Here is a 26,459-nt window from a genome sequence, read left to right as displayed (position 1 = left end):
GGAGGAGGTGGGGAAGGTGCTGGGGTTTTGGCGGGGGAGGGGGAAGCCTGTCAGAGGGTTCGGATCGCCCTTCGGATGCGGCGTTCGCAGAGAGGCTGTTGTATTTGTAACGTCTCAAGGAAGGCAGCGTGGGGCTTGGGGCAAGACCGGGACCTGGGGATGAGGGCAGGGGCCTCTAGTTGGTGTCGGTGGTTGACCGGGGGGCCTGGGTAGATCTGCGATATTTATACTTCTACAACTTACCCGTGGCTCTAATGGGGGAGACTTGTCTGCTGCTGTGTATTTTGTCAGGCACAACTCTATGGTATTTGTGGGGTTCTCAGGTGCTTTAGGATGCTTAGCAGCCCTTTCTGCTAAGACTTTCCAGACTAATACGTGTGAAAAATGTCTTAAAACTGGGGGAGATACAAACAACAAAAATGGCTCTTGGGTAGTAACTGTGTCAAAATGAGGAAATTACATTATTGTATAATTCTGTGTTTTTACTGAATTAATAGCTTAATTCCCTGTTACAATGCTGCGAAAAACAGTTACTGAGGAAGGCATCTTTCTACTACTGTGTCAGATTTTTGTTTAATTTGAAAGAGGTAATCAGTAGAAAAGGGATGCACACTGCAGAAGATCTGCCCTATCGGGGAAACTGATTTGGTGTGATGTATGGTGAAGCGTGATACACCTTTATTGTAGATACGAGTTATGAGTTTGATTAAGCAACCTGCCTTTTTTTTTTTCTTTTTTTTAATGGCAAGTAAATTGCTGAAGTCAGTTCATTGATTTGGGTGGAAGTCTTAAAACTGTGTGCTCATGAAGGCAGAATAACGGGGGAGGGAAGCTGATAAGTTATATGTTCTTTGACAGTGCATTGCATCTAAAACAAATTTGCTAGTTGATAATGAATAGATTAAAGAGTAGTTTTCCTGGCTAACTCATTTTTTAATGTGTGTGGGTACATCTGTGTATATACCTGCTACAATAACATATTTCTCTTTTGAATTGTGTATTTTAGAACATATTCTTTTAATCCCATTTTTTCAGATGGACCTTGCCATGGAATCCTGGTAAACTCAGTAGATATTCACAGTGATGTGAGCTTCCACCTGTTGAACTGAAGACTCATACATATGTGCATTTCTGTTTCTACACACCTGAATAGTTTCAGGAAAGTAAGTTAGGTGTGACAAGACAGATACCTGGCAGGATCTCCTAGCAGATCTTGCTTTAAGAACGGTGGGGTAAACTGGATGATCTTCCAGCATTTTTTTCTCCGAGGGTTGTGTGTTAAATCTGCTGACTTTGTCAACCTTAGGCTGTAAAGATTTCAAGGTAGGGAGTGTTCTGTCTGGCTAGTCAGAACATATGGTATAAATCTTCCTGATATATCAAAAACTAATAGTTAACACTGGGTCTACAAATCCAGCTTTGCACTGGTATGCATCAAAATTTTAAATCATCTAACTTTGCTAAGTATAGCAGTGGCACACACTGCAAATAATCTAATATTACTTCGTATGGAAAAAGGAACTGAGTGATTACCGTGGGACAGATATCTGTAACTTCCTTGGGCTTTTGCAGTTGAGACATCAGACAGAAAGGATGATAATGTCATCTGTAGGGTGAGGGGCTTATGTGCAGAAACTGTAGCATACACCATTTATGATCATTGTTAGACATGAATCACTAGGGTTTGTATTTTGGTTTTGGGTCTGCTTGTACCCCGTTGTACAAGCTATACTATGTAAACTGCTGTGTCACAATTTTTTCCTTTTAAAACTGGAAATAAAACTACAGACTCATTTTCAAAGATTATTTTTTTTGTTGTTGTTGTTCTCTACTTTTCTAATGATAAGTAAACAAAACTTACTTTAAGCATCTGGAGAAAAAGTTTTTACTTCCAGTAGAATTGATTTCCCATGAGATTCAGGTGAGACTTTCTCATGATAGCAAGCAAAGAAAAGCAATATAGGGTCTGTAAAGTATAATTGTGAAACTATGAAAAGTCTGAGGGAAAGGCAGAGGTAGAGTGTGTGAGCTACAAACTCAGTTGAAAGCCAGTAAATTTAAAGCTGATAACATTCTTCCTGTTTATTCCATCAGGATAAAATAATTTAATGTTGGGTTTAAAATAAATAGAAAAGGAGTCTAAATTGGCCAGAGAACACATTTCCATAAAAATAACTTTGCACTCAGAAAAGTCACTGATAACTTCGCTCTCAGTTTTTTGGGTAATTTTTTTTTTTTCTAAATTTTAACACTGGTGAATATGGTTTAACACCAGGTAAATTGTATAAAAAAATACCTCATGTGTACAGAGGTACCATTTATAATTTGTGAGCATAGGTGGCAGAATCTTTACTCTAAGGAGAGAGTTTTTCAGGAAAATCCAGACAGTGATAGATTGGTGAGTTCAATGTTTCTAGGAGATTGTTAGATATTTATGTGAATCTTGCTTTCAGGGTAGTGTGATGATTGTTAGCCACCACAGCAAAACTTTTGAGTTGTTGCTTGCTTGTTGCTGCAGTATGGGTTCGGTGAGGGTAATGTCTGGCTGCCCTAAAACAAACACAGCATGCCTCAATCCTGTTCTTAATGCTTGAACACAATTAACTGCATTTGCACATGCTTCCTGGATGTGGCCTTTTTTTTTTTCTCCCCCCATTTGGCCTAATTAAATTGTACATCATGTATGTATACTGGTTGCTCTTTTCCACCAATGATTCTTCTTCTGTGTATACCTAACTATTTCTGTATTCCAAGGTCAAGATAGGTTATAAGGGATATGTGCTGAAATATTTGCATGTTTGCATAACATGACAGATGCAGTGTCCTTGGAGGAGCCGATGATATACTGGAACAAAATACATTACTAAAACTCTTCAGGGAGTATCAGAAGAACACCTACACTTATTTGGAAACCCTTCAGAAACATGGCTGGGAAAGGGAGTCGTGTTCATCCATTTAGAGTAGAACAATAGACTGTTGCTGTAGGAATAAAAAAATAACTGAATTAAAACACTTTGCTGTATTGGGTGAAAAATAGTATTGCAGTAGAATAGGTCAAAGCCACAGCAATAGGGAGGTTATTCTGTAGAACTGCTGAAGCATCTGAGGTTATCCCTCCCAAAAGAAGGGATTAGTTTATTTAAAAACAACAGCTAAGAGATGAGTACAGGCCAGTTTGTTCATTACAGCTCTTCCAGACATCTCATAACTCAGTCCCATAGAAAACTAAGAGGTTGCTAGGTGGCTGTGCTCTATAACTGTTGCTCCATTTAAGTTCATTTAAGATTTTTATACAACTAGGGGGTTTTTTTGGTTGTTACACATGTTTGTTGTTTTCTTTTTTCCTCTCCTTTTTTGGAGGTCTGTCTTGGTACACATTGGGATTATCTTCAAACATAGCAATACACACAGCTGCTCCTGTCCTCTATACAGTGTGCCACAACTTAACAAATTGAAGCAGCTATAGAGACGTGGCACCTACTGAGATAAAATATTTATTTGGCATGTAACTAATTCCTTCTTTGCTGAAAGAAAACTCATATGAAGTATGTGGAAATAATTGTCATGTGCTGTGGTATACTGCAACAGTAAATACTTCTGGTTTTATTTGCCCTTTCTTTGGTGTAGGCTAAAATGTAATTTGTGAGAGTGAAGTAATGTTAAATCACTTCATGAGGTACAGAAATTATCTTGGATTATTGCTATTCATGTTTGGCCTTCAGAAACTTCATTTATTGCTGAAGATTTAGTGTTGCAGCATAGATTTTTGTCCAAATAGTTTATGTGAAGGTCTCCAGTTTATGATATTTTTTGTTGTATTGAAATAAGTTATTAGGGAGCTACTTTGTCAACTTGATGTGCTGCTTTGTGTTTATCAGATTAGTGCTAAAAGGTAGTTCTTTTATTCTTATAAATACGAATGTCTGGATTTGTTACTGAATTTTATATTTTAATCCTAAAGAGAATTTTCTGAAAGGTGAAATAGGAATTTTTGAAATGTTCATTTTCCATTATACTAAGATTTGGCTTAATGAAATTCACATTATGATGCAGAACTCAGGCTTTCTTTTTTCCTGTGTAACAAATGATCAAGCTTTGAGAAGTCTTCTTTATATCTTTTTGTTTTGTTTTGGGTTTTTTTTCCCCACTTATTACAAAAGTTTCAGCCAACAGCCTGAATGTCAACTGAAAAGTTCCCAAGTTTTGCTGGAAAATTTCTGAGACAAATGAGTGAAACATGAAGAGGCATCTACTGTGAATTCGCATTTCAATTGGAAGAATGATGTGTTGAAACCTTGACAAAGACATGCTTTTTCTCAAATGTTCTGGGTCTAATAACAGCAAAGTGTGTAATGTCTGTGGTGCAAAATTCTTTCTTTTATAGTTGCCTACCTTTTTGGTTCTTTTTTTATTTCATGTCCATACATAAATTACAGGCTAGGAGAAGATAGGTGTGGGAAGAAGACTACCCCAGTACTGCGTGCTACAAGATGCAGTAAAGTGCCTCTTTACTGTGCTGCTGAGTAAATTCTGCTTTTGAGCCCTTTGGAAGACATGCTGATTTGGAAGCACTGTTTAGGACACAAGTTGACTTTATGTGTTGAAATCGTGCTTATATTTCATGGTTCTGCATGCAGCTAGTGTGGTTATTCCTGCTCTTATAGCATGGGTAATCTGTAATACAGATTATTTATTCATCAGTAACTTAAAGTGTACTGTAGTCTCTTCTTTCGTATCAAGCTGTCTTGTGTAGGGTAAAGACAAAAACATTGTCAAATGTTTTTGTCTTTACCCTACAAAATGTCAAAGCATAGTAATGCTTCTCAGTTTTTCAAAGTAATCTTAAAAAACAAAGCTATAACTCTTCTTCTCCCTAGATCAAGCTGGTTTTATTTAAAAGCTTGCATGAAGTATATATAAGAAGATGTTGCTGTTAATTGCTAGAAGGGAAGTAATTATGGAACTGAAAACTAACATGTTATATTAAAGAAAAAGAGGTATTATTTCAGATGTTCTTTGATCCTAAAATAGTTCAAGTAAATCAGCATTTATCTTAGTTAAGCTGCATATAACGGGCCTTCTCTGCAGGGCTAAATTGACCAGGCTAAGTGTTGCAGACACTTTACATTCAAGAATTACTTCCTTACAGAGCAAATAATTACTACAGCAAATATTCACTTCTGTCTTGTATTACTGGGGGAAGGGGAAGCTAGTCTAGAGTAAATGTGTGGCTCAATTTCCTCTGCATAGACAGCATTCTCAATCTGTTTTCTCATAAATTTTAGTAAAGGAAAAGAAAAATAATAGTCAATTTATCATGTGCTGCTTTTAACTTTTTTTTTTTTCCTGGCTTGCAAACAGGTCTTAGATCAATTTCAGGTGGGTTTTTTTGTTTGTTTTTTTTTTTTAAATATTCATAAAATGTTACTGCAAAATGATTTCATCTACTCTTTTCAGGCATAAAAATTACAGGGTTACACATAAAATAGTACACGACTGTTCTCTTCCTCTGAGTGCACTAAATGTGAGACTGGATGAATAGGACCACAAAGGTGTGTGGTACTATGATTAAGCTGTTAGTCTGAGTGCAAACCAGTATTATGCATGCCAAGTCTTTCCTACCTCTCCCAGTTTATCTTATATTGAACTACTGCATTTCAACCTTTTTTTTTTTTTTCCCCCTCTTTGTGAGGGACCATTAGGGTAATAAAACAGTATGCCTTGTAAGCTAAATCATTAGAATTGGGGAGGTGTTATAGCTCTTCTATTATTTGTGGATGTTACAGGATTTATTCATCACACTGGGAGATTAGTCTGTCAGGCTTTTTTCATATTTTTCTGTTGGTGATATTCTCTTAAGCACTTGTAAGCTGCTTATTGCTGTACGCTTTCTAGTCATCTGTCTTTATGGCCTTACTAGATAGCATCATGTGGCTGTATTATTTACAGACTCTGTAACTGCCAGGCTAGGTGTCTTTAGTACACAGACTGTAACCATGAAGTTTCTATTTAGCCAGTCATTCTTGTACAGCACAGCATATTGCACTTCCCTGTTTTACTTTGGTAGGCACTTGATTTTACTTTAGCATTTCCACATTTGACAGCCTCTACCACAAGTGAAGCATTTCATACATATTATGTTGCCATTTCATTACGTTTTCTACATTGCACGGTGGAGAAGGCAGGTGTAAGATTTATTGGCTAGGTTGAGGTAAATGCCAGATGGATGTTCAATCTATACCAATCACTTAGGAAGTGCTAGTTACAACTACTTTGCTTGTGCTGGATATTTAAATGGGACTTCTGCTTTAGCAGCATCTGCAGCCTTCGGTAGAGACTCAATTTACAGTTAGTACATGTTAAGAACTAAATAGAAGAACTTGTACCTTCTAATGTGAGAACAGTGCAATGAATGGAATTTTTTAATCTCATAATGAAAATGTTGACATGGCATTATTATGTTTCTTGAAAATTGTGTGCACCTGGATAAGTGAAACAAGTGAGACACCTGTTCTGAAAAGAACATACTGAAAGGAAACTAGGGGAAGTTTAGTCAAAGAAGAGAGGAATCCCTGTCCCTTATGTACACTTCTTTTTTAACACACAAAACCATCCACATTAATGATCAGATGCAAATTCCTCAAAATTAAACATTGTATAGCTCTCCAGTTTGAAATAACACAGCACTTTATATAGTGTTTTGCATAGTGTTTTAAATTGTGACCACTGTAGAAGAAAAGGTAGAAGAGGGGGATAGCTCTTGTATTTGGGGGCAGATACAGTATACTTATAAGCCCATAGGAGGGAATTGTAGTTTTAATATGGCCTAGTTAGTCAAAGTTAGTGAAACTTCCACCTGTTATTTATTCAGCCAATATTAGACCTGCTTTGTCTGTATTAGAAGGACATACCAGATTTAGGTTTTTCTAACAGTTTTTGAGAAGTGTACTGGACCTGGCTGGGATAGAGTTAATTTTCTTCATAGCAGTCAGTATGGTGCTATGGTTTTTATTTTTGACCAAAACAGTGTTGATAACACAAAACAGTGTTGGTAAAACACCCATGTTTTATCTGTTGCTGAACAGTGCTTGCACAGCATCAAGGCCACATCTGTTTCTCTGCCCACCCCCCAGTGAGTAAGCTGGGGTGTGCAAGAGGCTGGGAGGGGTGACAGCCGGGACAGCTGACCCCTGTTAACCAGAGGGATATCCTATGCTGTATAGTGTCATGGTCATCAATAAAAAGGGAGGTGGGAAGGGGGTGAGTAGGTGGTCATTTCTTGGGGACTGACTGGGTGTCAGTCGGCTTGTGGGAGGTGGTGAGTGAGCATCACTTTTGGTTTGTTTTTTCACTTTTGATTTTATTATTCTCTCCCCCCGTTCTGCTGAGGGATTTGGAGGAGTGGTTATGTAGGATTTTGCTGCCAGCCAGGGTCAGCCCACAGCAAGGGGACACTAAATGTGTGCAGGGTTTATGTTGTTAGATCTAGATAGGATGCGAGCTCTTTTTCTGATCCTGCTATATTTGCTTACTGCTGTGGGAAGACTTGTTTCTTTGAGTGAAATATCTGATGTGAAGGATTTCAGCACCAGTACTAATTAAACATTTATTTCAAATAAATGTCAAATTTTATGCTCAGTGACAGTAGCTGGTAGTGTAGAAATCGATTTTCAGGTTATGGGACAAATTAAGTACATCTTTATTTTGCACCAAGTATTGAAAACAGATTGGACCCTGATGGAAGGTGGCTTTGCAAGAGCCGTGCAAATATTTGAAGTCATTATCTGCATATGTATACACTTAATCATGCTGAAAGTTAGGCTTCTAAGTTTGTCTTTTCATTCCTAAATGAACAGTCAGACTCTCAAGTCTTGATTTGTTCAGGGGTCTCATAAGGGTTCAGCAGTGGGCATGTGTTAGTTGCCTCCTCTTCAGCAAAGTTACGGGGTTTTATTACTTTAATTTTAGTGAAGAGATGTGTATATATAATATATGACTGTGTATGTGCTTGAAAATCTGGGCAATAGCATTTGACTTTAGCGCTTTCAGTAGTCAACAGCAGCTACTGTTAGTTATTTATTCTTAAATACAGTGGCAGCTTAATCAAATACCTGATAAGTTTCTTGCCAGTTATACGGTGCTTTGTAGAAAATGTATGCTTGCTTTCCTAAAGTATTTCTAGTGTTTGGCTGTTAGAACACTTCAGAGATTTTCCTCACTAACTTACCTTCTGTTTATAACTAGACTACAATTTATGTTCCAGTAAAATGGCTAATGATTTTATTTGCATCAAAAGAAGAAATCAAGAGGGACCGCAGTCAGACATCAAAGTCCTCACATTGTAATATTGCAATAATAAACACTTCTGCACTCTATCTTGCTTTTCTTTCTTAAATAGATACTGCTTTACAAAAGTTCCAGAGGTCAGGATGTACCATTAGATGTTCCTGCAACATTCTGGGTTGAGGTGATGGCTTACTTGAAAGATAAGATTTCCAGCAAAGAGCTAGCTAGGTATAGGTTAGCATAGACCCTTAATCTAGTGTGAAGAGGAATCCAGTTTAATTGCAAATGACTTGAAGTTTGACTGTTTTCCCTTTGACACATGATGTCGTGGTTTGAGCCCAGAAGGCAGCTGAGCACCATGCAGCGGCTTGCTCCCCACCCTGTTCCCTGACGGCACTGGGAAGGAGAAAATAAAGCAAGAAGCATGGAAATAGAGATAAGGATAGGGAAGGGTGACTCACCCATAATGGTCTTGGGCAACAGACAGACTCAGTAGGGGAAGGAAAAAAAAAGCCATCATTGGTTTAATTCAGACACTATCAACAATAACACTTGACAGAGTAGGACAGCAAGAAGTGTTACCCCATCTTAGAAACACCTTCTCCCACCCCTCCCTTCTTCCTGGGCTCAGCTCTACTCCCGATTTCTCTACCTTCTTCATGCCAGCAGTGCAGGGGGCAGGGAATGAGGAGTGCGGTCAGTCCTGCCGCTTCTTCCTTCTCAGAGGGAGGACTCCTCACATTCTCCTGTTCATCAGCATGGTTCCCCTCTCACAGGAGACAGTCCTCCACAAACTTTGTCTGGTGTGCATCCTTCCCACAGGATGCTGCTGTTCCCAAGCTGATATGTCATGGGTCACCCCCACGTGTTGCAGTCCTCCCAGCACCAAACTACAACAGTGGGGGCTTCCCACAGAGTCCCGGCCTTCTTCGGGTGCAGCCTCCTGCTCCGGCGTGGGGACCTCCACAGGCTGCAGGTGGGCGTCTGCTCCTCTGGTGACCTCCATGGGCTGCGGGGGCACAGCCTGCCCCCTCACCATGGGCTGCAGGGACTCTGCTCCAGTGCACCTCCCCCTCTTTCTCCTCCTTTCTTTCACTGACCTCAGTGTTTGCAGAGGTGTCACCCTCACAACTCTTCCCCACAACTCCCACTCCTCCTCCCAGGTTCCCCTTCTTAAATACATTCTCGCAGAGGCGCAGCCACGGTCACTAACTGGCTCAGCCCTGGCCCGACGTGGGTCCGACTTGGAGCCGGGGGAGCTTCGAGGAGCTTTTGACAGGGGCCACTGCTGTAGCCCCCTCTCCTGCTATCAAAAACCCTCTCCCACAGAAACCCAGCACACATGAGAAAATCCAGAGTATTCCTCTAGCAGAAGTTTTACTCTGATATTTTGAATATTCACAAGTTAGGGCATGTTGTTTTCATCTTTTTATTATTATTTTCGAGGGATGACTGGTAAAAAAGTATGAATGTCTCATAAGATTCTTTTGTCTTCAGAAATGCATTTTTATTTTTTCCAATTATGTATATAGATACAAGTGTATTTCTTTTACTGGATCTGAAATGCCTTTGTACCCATTTAAGAGCTACCGGAAAAATAATCTCTCAGTTTTAGTTAATACATAGAGTATGTGGCTACATAGTATAGACAAAGTAGCTTCTCTGAATGCATTGCTGTCAAGTGAAGCTGGGTCATGTCTTTAAAAGGTCTTAAACCAGATTGACCTATAGAAGCAGGGAAAATAAAAATTTGGCAGACAGATGTGATAACAATTCTATAAGAAAAATGGAGGGTTTGTCTTTTTATAATTTTCTAGATAATAATAAATTTTATTGAATCTTACTGCCGTCAAAACAAAAAATCAATTTTTCATTTGAGGGTTGCTTGCTGTATTAGAACCTAAACATAAGAGGAAAATTTTGAACATGTTCTCAGTTTACCATTGTTGTTGTATTCCAGAACTGGGGAGGCTTCTTGTTTTATAGGCCTATAGAGGAGGGAAAAGCTTTAAACTATTATGGACGAGTTATTTGAGATTTACTCACTGTCAGCTGGAGCTTCTGTGCTGTGGTTATGCTCATCTTTGGGTAGATTAAATTACAATAACCTGCACTGGAAAGAGAAGAACAGATCTTTTTGATCCCCTGAAGGTGAAAATGGATCAACTAATATAAGAAGATGCCTGTGTTGAGAACAGCCTAATTTTACCTTGAGGGTTCAAATAATATTGGACATTCCAGTCTGTCTTTGATGAATGTTGCAATAAGGCTCTTAGTTTTTTTCCTTTTCCATCATTGTTTTCTATTCTTTGCATTATCCCACAGCTTCTTATACATATGTTCAGTTATGCTGGTAAAAAGACTTTTAATTGGTTCTCACTGGAGTTTAAGGTGCTTTATGTGTTTACAGTCTGTCTAAGGTTACTGAAGCTGAATTGGAGCTTTATAGAAATTTGTATAATGACTTAGTTGAGGAGGAACAAATGCTGGCTGGCATCTAAGGGCTTCAGATTATCAGAATAAATATACAGTTCTAGTATTGACTAGCTTTTCTGTTTGTCATTGAGAACTTGGAAAAGTTTGTAGATCTTTTTGTGTTGTTTTGTGGTGGTTTTTCTAAGACCTGTTTGGTTATTTTTATGTTGAGAAGATTCTTGCAACAGTATGCTGGAAGAAAAAACTTAGATAAAAATTTTTTAAAGTGTACCTTATTTCTAATATAGCAATTTCCTGCTCTGAAAAAGAATGTGGTTGAAGTTTTTAGGTTTCACTGGAAAGTTAGGTATCAGATTTGTTGGATACATATTTTATAAAATATGCTCAAATTAAATAAAGCGTACATAGCATCAGTCTTGTTGACTTCTACCCTGTTAAAAAGATTCAGAAGTTGTATTAGTTGTTCCTTATAGAATGATGATGTTCCTAAATAAAATACTGACTTTTAGGAATTTTTCATATTACTGACATTGATCTGCCAGAGATTTCTGCTTGTAGTTACATTATCACAAAGAAGAGATTTACTTACCTGCAACAATAGTAGGTAAAACTACTAATCAGTGATTTTACTTTCAGCTAAAAGGATAGGAATGACAGAATCATGTACAGGTATCAGAAGCTGATGTTCACTTACTGTTTTTTCTCCTCTCCTACTGCTGACTGCTGGTATCTCCATTTAACTGTATGACTTTATGTGACTATCCAAGAGGACATAATGTTTCTGTTGTAGAAGAATACTGATGATAGATGCATTTGGAATTCATAAAAATAAGTTTTTGAGTCAACAGAAAGGATTGAAATTCAATGCTGAAACATAATTTATAATAAGCCAGATACGTTAATTACAGTTTTATATATGTACTACTTATATTTTGTATTGTGCCTCATTGGATTTGAGAGCAGCTTCAAGATGTGTTATAAAAGTTCTTCATGTGATTCCAACTGCTTTCAAAAATTCAGAGTAATATTAGTAATTGTACAGAGACTACATAAAGGAAAAAGTATATTAAGATGGTTCTCGTCTTTTTGGGGAATATGATAGCCCCATCCTTTTCAGTCTGGTAATACTCTTCATTTAAATCAAAATACATAAAACCAGTGTTTGTCATCAAGTTTGTCATCAAGCTGTTGTGGTTTGAGCCTGGTTGGCAGCCTAACACCACGCAGCCACTCTCTCCCCCTTCTCTTCCTGCAATAAGAAGGGACAGAGAGCCAGGCTTGGGGTTCGAGATAGGACTGGGATGGGGAAAAAAAAAAATCACCCTTTATGGTCACGAGCAAAAGGCAGACTCGTTAGGGGAAGAAAAAAAGAACATACATTTATTTCAGACACTAACAACACTTAACAGAGTAGGACAGTGAGAAGCATTGACACATCTTGAGAACACCTTCCCCCCGCCCCTCCCTTCTTCCCGGGCTCAGCTCTGCTCCCGATATCTCTACCTCCTCCCCCAGCAGCGCAAGGGCAGGGAATGGGGGGTGCAGTCAGTGCTGCCGCTTCTTCCATCTTCGGTGGGGGGAGCCTCTGGAACTTGTTGCCCCTGCCCCATCGTGGTCTCCCTCTCACAGGAGACAGTCCTCCACAAACTTTCTCTGACGCGAGTCCCTCGCACAGCTGCAGCCCTTCCTGAGCTGCTCCAGCATGGGACACCCCCGCATGCTGCAATCCTCCCAGTGCTGAACTACAACAGCAGAGTCTACCTTTTCCCACAAGACCCTGGCCACCTTCGGGCACAGCACCTTGATCATCCAGGTGAAAAACACAGGCCATAAATCAATGTCTGCTCCACTGTAGATCTTCATGGGTGGCGGGGGGGGGCTGCCCTGCCGTCTCACCACAGGATACAGGGGGGTCTCTGCTCCGGCACACCTCCCCCCTTCTTTTTTCCTCTGTTCCTCCACTGACCTTGGTGTTCACATAGCTGCCGCAACTCCTCCTCACCAGTCCCACTGCCCGTCACCACGTCCCTTCTTAAATCCATTATCGGAGAGGCGCAGCTGATTGGCTCAGTTTCCAAACAGAAGTGGAGCTGACTTGGAGCTGGGGGAGCTTCAAGAAGCTTCTCACAGGGGACACCCCTGTAACCCCCTCCCCTGCTACCAAAAAACCCCACCACTCACTCAAACTCAGGATAGAAGCAGATTAAAGTTGTTACTTGCAACTGATTCTTATGTTGGAAATAGGAGGCAAGAGGAAGGCAACATACATTTTTGACATGAAAACCTGTGACAGATCAAAATTCCTACTAACTTTCAACCTGCTACAGTGCACTGGGACTGTAGGCTCTTACTCCTTTCCCCTCTGGCCTTCCCAGCTGCCTTTATGTAGATCCCAGAATTACTACTTCAGAGAGGAACTCCTTGACTAAAAAAGTGAGAGTTCTGTTGCAATTGTGATTAAGTCCATTATGAAATACAACTTGTCACAGCCCGTATTTTGAGGTAAGTTGTCTCTGCCTGTCTTTTGCAATGGGTTTCGAATGGGTGACAAATTACAATTTTGGATTATTATGTTCTGTCTGTGCTTTGTGCTGGCTAATAATAGGCTAGTAGGCACCTCTGAAAGAACTTGCTATTGCTTCAGAGAATCAGAAAGGGATGCTATTGCTGTCCTGTCAGATTTAAATAATACAACTTTAAATTCATGATGATCAGGATTAATCATTGCTGAGATCCAAAATGAGGAGCTGAAGGTAGTGATGAATATAGTGCACGATATCTTAAGCTTTAAGCATTTTATATTTTCTGAGCAGATTATGCTCATGAATGGCTCCGGTACAAGTAGGCCAATAATATATGATTTTTTCTTTCCTTTTTTTTCAGCTCTTTATCCCAAATACTAACTGAATAGTTCTGATCATAACTATTCAAATTGTGAAAACTATTGAGGTTTTGAAAGCAGTTTGTCCGTTGAAGTGTGGGTTGTCACTGAAGTGGATGCTCTTGCCTTTTGCTGTCTGTCCCAACCATGTTCCTTCCTTTTCCTGTGCTGTCTCTGAAATTTGTTCACCTACTTGGTGAATCAGATGTGGAGACTGACCATTAGCCTTCAGACAAATCACTTTCTTGTCTGTCTCGCTACACAAATTCTACTGTGGGCTCAAGGGAGAGAACAGCAATGTGCTTTGGGGTGAAAAAGTAAATACTTTGACTTTAGCAGCAGATCAGGCCTTGGAGTGCATTCTTGGGTTTAGTCCTCAAATGGCTAAAGGTGAATGCATGGGGGAGGATGTACCTTCTCCAGTTACATGGTTTTGTGCAAGATTAAAGTAAGATGCTGCGGCATTGATTTGAAAGGTCAGTAAAACTGAAATTAATCTCTTGGAGGAAAAATAATTGAAGTGGTGTGCAGAAAGTAGTGGTTTGAGAGATGCGTGTGCTGGAAAAGTAATTAAACACTGGGATGTCACTGTCACTTTGTCCTCAGTTTCTTTTGCTGCTTTTTTTCCCCCTGGTGTTTCTCTCTGCCACTTTGAGGTATCTTTTCTCAGAGGTACTTAACTTACATACACAGAAAACGAGTCTCTTGGTATTGAGATAACTACTCAAAGTGAGCATGCAGTTATATTCTCCTTTTGTGACACATGCTGTGTAAATATTAGAAGTAGGCTCTTTGCAAATTGTGCTATGCAACATGGACATCAGTCCCACACATAAAATTTATACCAGCAGACTGCTCCATTTGCTTTGCCCAATCCTACAAATGACCTAAACTGACTTGCGAAGTTTTTCTTCCAAGCTCCATATTCAATTTAGTTCATCTGTCTCAAGCTATACATCTGTTGACAACTGTTTTTTCTTACTCCCATCTTAATAGTAGAACTGAAACTGGTATGTTTTACAGGTCTCCAAAGTGTATTTTTATTGTGCTGGCTTGTAAATTTGGTGAGGGTGACTAAGTGGACCTGGAGATAATTGCCCTCAGTAACTTCCCGTGACGCCAGCAAGCAGAGAGTATTTTCCAGTATGTTTGTCATCAGCGATTTGTCCTGGTTTGGGCTGAAATAGACTTAATATTCCTTTTCAGGGACTAGATGAGTGCTGTGTTTAGGATTTAGCTTTGGGTTTGGTATGGGAAGAATGCTGACAGCACACTGATGTTTTCAGCTGCTGCCGAGACTTCAAGGACTCCCCGACTCCCCATGTCCTGCCCGTGCGCCAGGGCACAGGGAGCAGGGAGGGAGCACGGCCACAGCACCTGACCCAAACTGGCCCGTGAAATATTCCATATCATGGCACGTCATGCTCACTGTATAGAGGAGGGGGGTCGGGAAGGGGCTCTCTCTCTCTCACTCTCTCTCTCTCTCTCTCTCTCTCTCTCTCTCTCTCTCTCTCTCGCTTCTGGGATTGCGACTGTGGGATCTTGGTATCTGGGGGTCGCTGGCCGGGAACGGGCTGGGGATTGGTTGGCGGGTGGTGAGCAATTACGCTGTACATTGCCTGTTTATATATTTCTTTTTGTTTTCCCCCTATCATCGTCATTGTTCTCGTTTTATTGCCATTATTAAACTGTTCTTACCTCAGCCTGCGAGTCTCCCTTCACCCCTCTAATCCCCTCCCCCATTCCCAGGTGGGGAGGGGGAAGGGAGGGTGACCACCTGCGGGGGTTGGTTGCCAACCAGGCCCAAATCACGACAGATTTCTGAGAACATACCATAAATCAGTCTGCTGCGTATTGGAAAGAATAGATGGTAAGGGAGAAACCCTTGTTCAGGAAAGCTAGACACTTGGTTGTGTATAAACAAAACAGTAGTTTTATGTCTCACAACTTTTATATTACTGCCATCAACAGAGTGTTTGAATGCCACCCACGTAGAAGTAATAAAAGTAATGGCAAACTCCAGCAGAGTTCAGGAAGTCTAATTTTTCTATCTTTGAGCATCAAAGCAGAGCTGGTTGAAATTTTTCCTCTGAAGTACTCCAATGGAAAGCAGGCTACCTGTAAATTCAGAGTTTATTGCTTGCTGAAGTGAAAGCTTTCTTTAACCTAGATTGTGCCGCCCAGATGAGAAACCCTGAAGTTAGGGGTTTCATGTCTTCTTGATATACTGTCAGATGTATTGCGTTAAAGCTAGGACTTCCAAACTCCTCAGGAGCTGTAATTGTTTATCTTGCCTGTTACTTTCTAAGTTGGCCATATCCCCTTCTGATGGGGCTACCATGTCTGGAAAGGATTAAACCAATTTTATTTCTGCTGTCTGTTCATGAAGTTTCAGAAATTGCATTCTTTACTAAATTTTGAAGTCTTTTTGTGTGTGTCTTTCATAAAAGAAGAATTTGGAATTTCTTGGGAACAGGAATTCAGGGGTTTGGGTAGCTCTAGTGGTGTTTCTCTTTCAGAAGGTTCCCCTTTAATTTTTTTGTTTATTTCATTTTGGTTACCATAGATCTTTCATTTTGGTTTTAAGTAGAGGGTGGTAGGTGAGGGTTTAAGGAGTACTATTACATCTGAATGTAAAATTAAAAGGCTTTTAGTAAGAGAGGTATAGACTGGGCAGTGTTACATGCCTTATCCCAGGGAAGCTCTGCTGTTGTGCTTCTTCATAAATGTGAGTCTGAGTCAGGGCCAAAACTTTGACTTAATGCTGACTTTTAATACTGAATACAAGTCTGTGTGGATCTGAGGATGGGCCTGAGGGGCTTGTTGTTCCTAAAATAAATACCTTCTTTTTTGATGAGCAAGCTCTTGTAACCCTCATTTATCTTCACAGATTGTTACATGGCTTTATGATGCTTTTAAAAAAGACCTATAAAGCCAATTTCCATTTGTCATGGCTCTGTGGTCTGCAATGTAATCTGTAATAGTCTGAGACTGACTGAGTTAGATCGGGGAATGCATTAGCAGCTACAGTCTGTGTTGTGCTGGACAACATTCTGTAAACAGGTGGCCTTAACCAAGTAAGTTGCATCATTTTTTTTTATTGCTGTGTGTGCATCTTGAAGTCTCAGGGCTTGAACTCTGAAAATGCTTCTTTTATTTTCCTTTTTTTTGAATCCGAGAGATTTTCACAGATTTTTCACTCTTCCACAATCTTTTCTGGTCTGTGCCAGGCATAATAGAACTGCTGCTTTCCTGTTCTGAGTTAACTGAAGAGTTGGAGAGAGAATATGTATTTCTGTAATGGGAAGAGATTTTTAGTAACTTACACATAAAGCATTCTAAGTAAAGGATTACCTGGTCTCATGTAAGTCTTTTGTACTCAATTTTATGAAGTAAGTATTTATAGTATTTATTTTTTTTAAACTCCACTCTCTAATGCATCAAGGATTACTTCTCCATCAATAATTTGAGGTAATGTCTATAAATGTAGAATAGCATCTGCAATTTAATTGAAGTTTTTGCAGTGTTACTGGTGGGTGGCTTTAATTTGCACTTGGGAAACAGAATATTGAGGTTTGTTTGGGTGGGGTCTTTGTTAGTTTTTGGTGGTGGTGGTGGTGGTGATTTGGGGTTTCGAGGAGGGCTTTGTTTTAAATAGATCTAGCATGACAATTACCTGGAAGCTGAGTAGAGCAGTGTAATAGATAACTGAATACTTCACGAAGGTTGGCTGTTTTATGCTTAAGTGAAATGTTTTTCAAGTTTTGTGCAAGTTCTTGGAGCAGCAGCGGTTGTGTAGAAATTGCTAACATACTTGGCACTGATCTTTGCCAGATACCTTCAGGCAGGTCTGGTGACATTAGTCTTTTCATTCTGATTTTTTACATACTTAGCAAATTATAGTGGTCATTACTGCAGTACATTTTCAGATCAGAGATGGAAAAAGTGTTGTCTTATCTGTCTTCTTTTAAAAAAAAATTTTTACGAATAATCTTTGACTTATAAAGCCTCACAACTAATTTATGGATTTTTAATATCCAGAAATGTATATTTTGAATGTCTTAAAAATTTGATATCAATATGTTCTGTAGAATTGTACTTTAATACTTATGCAACAGCTCTTATTCTGTAATAATTAGTACTGAGTGCTTCGACAAAATACTTGAACAGGCACCAAATTCAGAATGCTATGGTATTGTCAGATCTAGTGTGTACATGTTTTTTCTCTGTATAGTTTGTCCATCTAGCTATGGCTTTATTATAGCATAAACAGATGTTCCCATTAGTTTTTTCACAGCTGGGTTGATAATTTTTGAACTGCTGAATGACATTATTTCTTTGTCTATGCAGGAGTTCTCATAATTTCCATCAATCCTTATAAACACTTTTTTGCAAGCCCTGGGACCCTATTCCATTTTAAGTATATCTTTGTGAAGTTTGAGAGGGATCTTGGAGGCAAACTGGAAAACAATATTGTTGGGGAGTAATGTAATTTATAGTTTTAAGGGATGTTGGTAGGATGTTTCCACTCAGGGTTTCCTGATCCTTCCTTCTCTGCACTCTATGCATATGAACCCTGACTTCTGTTGCACTCTGCACACCAGCATCTGTAGGAAACTGGGCCTTAGTATATGTTTACACTTCTGCATGCAGATCTGAGCTGGGGTATTCCTACAGTAAGTAGGAAGAAGCTGCAAGAGCTTGTACTTTGCTCTTTGCTCAGCAGAGCTAGACCTAGTGTGTCAGTAAGGATTACTTGTTCGTACGTCTGCTAATATATCATGTGACTTTGTCCCTTTCTTGCAGCAGAGACAAGAATAAGATGGCTGCTCACCATATATAGTGTAAATACTTTGCTGTCTTGTCTGTATCATCTGTGTGAACAGAGATCTAAGAAAATCCATGAGGGTCACAGAAATTCAAATCTTTGTAAACCTGAAGTCGTAAATTAATGTATTACCTGTCACTGTAAGATTAGGTGGGGAAGGGGGCCACTGTAGGAGAGGGGGTGTCCCAGTTCGATGACAGGGAAGTGCAGGTAAAGAGGCAACATAAAAGCAGGGACTGAAAGATAAAGTAGTGTCCTGGTTTTGGCTGGGATAGTTAATTTTTCTTCTTAGTGGCTGGAATAGGTATGGAATTGGGTATGAGAAGAATGCTGATAACACACTGATGTTTTCGGCTGTTGCTGAGAGATCAAGGACTCTTCAGCTCCCCACGTCCTGCCCGTGTGCAGGTGCATGAGAAGCTGGGAGGGAGCATGGCCAGAGCACCAGACCCAAACTGGCCAGTGAAATATTCCATATCTTGTAACGTCATGCTCAGTATATAAAGGAGAGGTGGTTGTGAAGGAGAGGGTTCCCTCTTGCTTCTGGGATTGCGACTGCAGGATTTTGGTATTTTGGGATCACTGGCCGGGAATAGGCTGGGTGTCAGTGAGCAGATGGCGAGCAATCAAACTGTGCATTACTCATTTGTACCTTCTATTAGTGTTACTGTTTTATTACAATTATTAAACTGTTTTTATCTCAACCTATGAATCTCCCTTTACCCCTCCCAATTCCCTCCCTCATCCCCTGGGGGCAGTGAGTGGCTGCTGGGTATTTGGCTGCTGACTGGATTTAAGCGAAGACAGGTAGGTTGGGTGACAGCAAGGCACAGGGCCCTTCTTAGGAGGTGGACTGTTTAATGAGTGAGAGTTTCAAGTGGATAATAGCTAACTGACCAGGAAGACCTATGTAAGCTGGAAATAGAATAAGGGGCATGGGAAGAGGAGAAAGTGAATAAATGCTGCAGGAGGTGGTGGGAGAGAAATGGCCTAATGAACATGCATTTTAGATAACTTACTCTTTAGACAGAAAGAAGAACTTAGTTTCAGCTCTGTGCTTTACCATACCTGGGTGGAAAGTCTGAGATTTCAAAGTTAATATCATAACAAGTTTCTGTTATAAACTAATTTCCCTTTATGCTTGTCTAGCAACATGAGTTTTTACCTGAACATTTCTAGGTCAGCTCTGACAAAAAATGCTTTTTTGCTTTGTTTATATAAACATGACAGTTATAAACATTCTTTTGATCTTTGAATCAATGTAGATTTAAAATTTTGTCATGCAAGATATTCATATCTTAAAGTGCTATTCTAGCGTGATTGCTGTCAGATAAAAATAATTCTCTGCCTTGTAAGACTTTTTTTTTTTTTTCTTTTTCCCCTGCTTCTTAGCAACTTTAATGAAATAAGTATTTCACAGTGTTATGACGTTTATAAAATTATAGAAGACTTGTAGGAAGAAGGATAGAGTAAAAATACTTGGTGTTGTATTTGCGAGTATACTAGTGCTGCTTAAAAGCATTAAATAGTGGAATGTCTTGCACCTATAAATAGTGGTATTTGATCTTCAGTCTAAGCATTTTGAGACTGTTAGGAGTTTGGAATAACAGTGAGAGCAGTGTTAAAAGGGCAAACAGAATCCTTCTCTTGTTCCATAACTTGTAACAATCAATGGCCAGGTCATGCTCAGGGAACGGGAGTGCACAGCATCACAACTCCTCCAGCGTACACTGACTTCAGCTGGGTGGGAGCTTCCCAGGCCATGTGTGGTTTATAGATCCATTGCTGTCTGTCAGACTTCATTATCAAACTCAAATTAATTTAACTTTTTAAGGGAATTTTTTTAAAACTTTGGCCTTCCAGTAAAAACAGTTGAATAGAAACAAAGAAAAGAAGTTGGCCTTTGACTTTTCCAACCTGCGAGCTAGCTTAATTTACCACTTATTAGTCCTTGTCTGTGGAAAACAAAAAAAATCATTTCCTGTCCAAATAGTACATTATTCTGTATTTCTGTGCTCCCTCTTCATATGTTATTTCATTCTCTCTACCCCTTTCACTTCTCTTTTCTTCACTGTAGCCATCTGTAGTACATCTGTGCACAGATGTAGTCCATCTGTAGCCTCTTTGATAGGCAATAGCTCTATAGTGCTGAGCATTATTGTTTCTCTTTGCTGCATGCCATGTAAAGTAGGTGTCAGGAAGCTGTTTGCAATATCAAAGATAAATGTCTGCTTCCACTCATTTTCAGTTATACCAAGAAGTTTGAGTTAATTTAAAGGATGATTAAGTTAAACTATTGTGTACTAATCTGACCTGTGAGGGTTCCTTCAGTTGTCTGAGGTCTTTGCAGTAAGTGCCAAAACCCATCTGCCTTAACTACCTGGAAGGATCAGTTTAATGGTTTGAAAAATGTTCAGGATGACACCAACTGTTCTAAAATATCTCCTTCCTCACTCTGTTAATAGCAGTATAATCTCCGTTTATTGAAATACGATGTTTCTTCTCTAGTGGATCACTTGCAAACTCAGAACCCGGAGGGCAGAGGGTGGTGACACAGTATACAATATCATGACTTTAATGCCGTCTAACCCACTAGAGCAAGCAGTTCCTTTTATGAAGAATATATTTTTTTTGAGCCGCCTTTCAGGATCACTTGATTAAAAACTGTTGGAGAGTTGTGCAGTCTCTGTTCTTGGAGGTTTTCAAGACTTGTCTAAATAGAACCCTGAGCAACTTGACATGACTTCGTAGCTGAACCTACTTTCAGCAGATGGTTGGACTAGAAAGCTCCCATGGTCCATTCCAACCTGAATTATCCTGTGATTCTGTATTTCTCTGCAACCCACAGCCTGTGGCTGTATATTTTGAACAGCACTGAAGCAGAGGAGTTTACATCTGTAACTGCTGCCAGGAGTGGTGTAGTTAACATCTCTTCATTGAAAAACAGTCACTTTAAAAACAAATTCCATTTTCATTACTAAACAAGGGGGGGGGAAAATTAGCACTTTAATTGTTTGATAAGACTTTTGTGAATAGAAAGAAGTTTATCATACCACAGCTATAAGTTTGTGCAATAGATTTTTAGTTTGCATATGTGTTGTCAGATTAAAAATATTATTATGTGAAGGGACTAGATTGGAAATAGTAGACTGTAGGAGTCATCTTGTTTTGGTTTGTTGTTTGCTTGTTTGTTTGTTTTCCTCTATCAAGCAAATACTGCACCCCATCTTGCATGTTTTTTTGGCAAAGAGATGTCTGGTGACAACTGAAATCTTTATTTACAGAATGTCTGATCTATGAGAGGAGCTGATGCTTGGTGAGTAGGAAGACTGATTAGATAACTTCTCAAATGTCTTCCAACCTTGTATTTATGGCCTTTTAAATATGTGACATATTTCAGTAATTACTTTCTAGAGATTCAGAGCTTTTGTAGAGTTTTCAAAAGTATTGGTCATCTGTATAACTATGCAATACAGATCTTGAAAATAGCTCAGTGCTAAATGGAAACAAATATCATGTTCCTGGAAATCTCTGTTTAATGGCATACAGTAGTTAGGAACTGGTTTGTAAGTTTAGTGGACTTCAGATATGCGTGTCCTGTATCTGTGTGCATTGTCAGCTTTTATCTGTGAATCTGATAAAATTTAATTGCTCTTGATTTAAGCTAGTCTTTGTTACTGGTTAAGATACATCTTATGAAAGGGAGTGCTCTCTTTTTTTTTTCTTGTTTGCAGCACTTTTCTCTGAAGTATCCCAAAGTGGATGTTTTCAGAGATACATCACTAGAGGAGTTTTGGAAGATCTTTCTGGATCACACCAAGTATTTCTGCAATCATTTCTCAAAAGATAAAACATTTCTCAGTTATTTTGGTTTGGTTTTGTTCTTGCATATTTTTAAATATTTAATTATCTATGTTGGCTACTCTGTAGGTAAAACAGGATCCTTTTTATAAGATTTTTTGGAACATAATTTTCAAGCAGTGAAGTACAAAAGTCCATACATGTATTTCTAGATATTGAGCAAATGTATTGGGTCAAATGCTCTGTTCTGCCCTTTAAGCAGACAGCTATCAATGCAGAAATGTAGATGAGAAAGCATGATAGATGTGGTATGGTTCATAGAATAAATGTGTTTTGCAGTTTTGTGGTCTGTATAAGAACAATATGCATCAAACTTTAAAAGTACATGTTTTCAAAGTATTTAAGTGACAAAATAGTAGCTGTTCCAAATATTTACTAGATAACTTTTCTCTTTTGGTTTACTGTATTCCTACTAAAAAAATAGTTTTTTCGATTGTGCTGATTGCTACATTTGTGTTTCCAGTATACTCCATATTTTACTTAGTATCCGTTTTCAAGTTGTTACTACTTTATCAGTGCCATATTGTTTATGGATGGAAATCATGTTAATATTTCTCAGGGAACTCAGATAAACCTGTGTGGTGTCAGTAATGCCAAAAGCTTGGTGTCTTAAAAATGTAGTAAGTTTATTTTCACTATGTCTAAAATACACTTTATATCTCACAGTTCTTAATAACTCACTGTTTCATTTTGTATCACTTTCATGAGGTTTTCCTGTTCTTCAAAGAGCAGAGACTGAATGTCAAAACTAATAGGGGATGAGTTTGTTTCTCTTTCGTGTTTTCAGTACAAGAATGGTAGTTGACTAGTGATGCTACTTCAAAAGTGTATGAAGGCAGGAGAACTGCTTAGAGAATGCAGTAAGCCTCTTTTTCTCTTTGCTTTCAGGTGGAGATGGAGATACCTTACTGTCTTTCATTCTTCACAGGGTTACACATCGTTCTGGAATGATTGCATCTCCTCAGGATTGCGTGGCTGTATGTTAATCGAATTGGCATTGCGAGGGCGTCTTCAGCTAGAGGCTTGTGGAATGAGGCGCAAAAGTCTATTAACAAGAAAGGTAAGTGGAGGAAAATGATCACATTTATTTTTGTGTCATGCTTCAGGCAATACAGTAGCTATTAATTACAACTGGTTGTGAGAAAAAAATCTTTTTTCTTTTCTTTACATGGTGTCATGGTTTAACCCCAGCCAGCAGCTAAGCACCATGCAGCCACTCGCTTACTCCCCCCACACCCCCTACCCCAAGTGGGATGGAAAGGAGAATTGAAAAAAAAGTAAAACTCCTGGGTTAAGAACAGTTTAATAGCTAAAATAAAATATAATAACAATAATAATTAAATATAACAACAAGAACAACAACAAGAACAACAACAACGAAAATGAATATAATAAAAAGAGAGAGAAATAAAACCCAAGAAAAGACAAGTGATGCACAATGCTCACCACCACTGACCACTGCCTGAGCAGTGTTCCCCCCGCTCCTGGCCAACTCCCTCCAGTTTCTATACTGAGCATGACATTCTGTGATACAGGATATCCCTCTGGCTAGTTCAGGTTAACTGTCCTGGCCGTGCTCCCCCCAGCTTCTTGTGCACCTGCTTGCTGGCAGAGCTTGGAAAACTGGAATACCCTTAACTTAGGATAAGCACTACTTAATAACTACTAAACCATCAGTGTGTTACCAACATTATTCTCACACTGAATCCAAAACACAGCACTGTACCATCTACTAGGAGGAAAATTAACTCTATCCCAGCTGAAACCAGGACACACAAGGATGGTATTCTGAGTAGTGGCCAAAGTTTGATGTACAGCTAAAGTATTTAAATGCCAAGTGGAAGTGCCTTGGAAAATCTTCTATACTTGGTCTCTGCTCCTGTTTGTTCTCTTGACATGTTCCTGCTGCTGTTGGGAGCCTTGCACAAACAGTTGGCAGTGGCTCTGGCCAAGGTGCGGTGGCAGCAGTTACTGCTGAGAGCCAGTAACACCAGTTGTAATCTGCTGAAGGAACTGGCTTTTGCAGTGTTGCTGAGTGTGAGAGGAATGGCTAACTGACAGCCTGCCAGATGGATCCTGCAAGCCAGGGGTTTAATTCTGGTGTGCACCATGTTGCAATCTGTCCTTGAGGTGCATGGGAAGGAGACAAACCTCGCACTTTGGTTGGGCCCCTGAGGACCCAAAACTGTATCTAGTTTAAGCATGTGACCCTGACTTCTGTAAGATGGTCAAGTTTTTAAGGACCTTTACTGAAGAAGGGTGAATATTTGAGGACTTGATTTATTACTTTTGCCCTGGATTTTTCCTCTGTATAAAATGTGCAGAGTCACACCGTTTGAAAATTTTTTACTTCAGCAGCATTAGAGGATACTTGTAAAATAAGCTAATTGAAAACACGGCCAAATATTGTCTGTCCACAACAGATAAATTCTCTTTTATGGCACATTTCCATGTCAATATTATCTTTTGCTAAATTTTTTGAAGGAAAGCTTACAAATTCCCTAGCCTTCTCCCAGCTTCCTCCTCTTCTGAAGAATCAAACCTCTGTTCAGACTAACAGCTACTACTTCTTTTAGCTTCATTTAAGTATATTCAGTATTGATTAGTTTGCACATTTTTTTTTTTCCTCCAAAGCTTTTGGCTCCTTAGGCATTCAGGAATGTTTGAAGCAGTTATTTTCATTCTGTGCAAACCTTGTCAGCTCTGTCTACCTGAAATTTTAAATATGGGGGTTTATTTAGTAAAGTGGAAAAATAACCTGTGCTTATCTTCAGTAAAGAATACAAGCAAAATTATGCTCTCCTCTGTGGTGGTTTGTTTTCTGTTTTTTTGTATGTTTAGTGCTTTTTTTTTTTTAAATGCTTCAATGCCACAAAGAGGCAAATGAGACTGAGAAACTGACAGACAAGGACTTGATGGATGTTAGTGAAACTTTGATAGTCAGTATGACATACTTTGTCACAACAATCTCCTAAATTTGCCTTAAGAGTATTTAATCATTCCATCATTTTGGAGTTCTATCTATTGGTATCAATTTTAGAAACAAATAAATTAGTGTTGAGGTTTACATAGAAATAAAGTAACGTCTAAGACCAGTGGTTATTGAAGATAGAAAATAGCCTTACAGCCTCAGTGAGCAAACCAAATCATTAGAATTCTTAAAAACAAAAGAAAACCCAACAGATCTGTGGTGGATTAACTTCAGTATTTTGTAGCTGACAACTCTGATTTGTGCATGAATGAATTTTTATATTAAAACTAAATAGTGAAGTTTACATAAAAATCAATGCAAGATGTGTTTAATCTTCAGCATTGCTTGATTACAAAGCTGAATTGTGGAAAATGCAAATTAAATATTCTTTATAATTGAACTTTCATCAGCAGTTGGATACAAGGCAAATCTAGTACTAGATAAATCACTGAAAAATTGGAATAAAGAAAGATTTTTTTGCAATAAGACTAAGGATCATAATCTCTGAAGAACCAGGATCTTAGCTTCTTTCTCTACTTTAGATCCTCTTGTCAAAGAGAGAGAAAAAAGGTTCTCCCTTGTGGATGCTTAATCTTCTGTGGTTATTCAATTTACAAGATCCCCAATCCATCCAATATCCCACTCTTCTTGGGCTGTTATGACTGAAGAGAGTTAGCCAAGAAGCATTCATCGTTAAATCCTTCAAGAAAGAGCAGATCCATGAAGGTACAAGAGAGGTGGCTGGGCTTCTGCTGTTGCTTGTCTCCACATGCTGGGAATGGGATGGGAAGAGGAGTACCATAGAACTATGAACCAAAATACCTTTGTTTGAGGGGAAGGATAATTGGAAGAATCTGTGCAGTGAATATTCAGTGTAGCAAAGAAGTGAGAAGAAATGGTGCTGTTTCCCTGGCAGCAGAGCATGGTAAACTTGTGAATAAAATTGCTGTGCATTGTGGCTTCACAAGAGCTCATGGAGTCCTGAGTTGAATGTGGGAGTCTATGCTCCTTATGCTCTTTCCTCTAAATGCCTGTAAGTTTAGGCCTGTACTGTTGTGGTACATCTTATTCATGCTAGCTTTTTAAACTTCTTTGGAGTTGTAGAAAATAGTATTTTGACCCCAAATAAGCAAAGAAAGCTGTTTTCTAAACTTAAAAAAACACCAAAACACTTACATATATCATAGACTTAAAAG

At 39.1% G+C, this 26,459-nt stretch overlaps 1 protein-coding gene across 1 annotated transcript in view; it reads left to right on the top strand.

Moving 5' to 3' along the window:
* The window catches only part of GOLPH3 (golgi phosphoprotein 3), a 36,235-nt gene that overhangs the window by 748 nt on the left and 9,028 nt on the right, over nt 1-26,459 (top strand). The window contains exon 2 of the mRNA XM_042804621.1: nt 23,221-23,352. Coding sequence (XP_042660555.1) covers nt 23,221-23,352 — 132 coding nt within the window. The remainder of the gene's footprint in view (nt 1-23,220; nt 23,353-26,459) is intronic.

The sequence above is a fragment of the Tyto alba genome, unplaced genomic scaffold (assembly GCF_018691265.1).
Source record: "Tyto alba isolate M040663 unplaced genomic scaffold, T.alba_DEE_v4.0 Super-Scaffold_42, whole genome shotgun sequence".
Lineage (NCBI taxonomy): Eukaryota > Metazoa > Chordata > Aves > Strigiformes > Tytonidae > Tyto > Tyto alba.
Note: the sequence above shows the minus strand (reverse complement) of the source record. Positions and strands in the feature narration are given on the sequence as shown.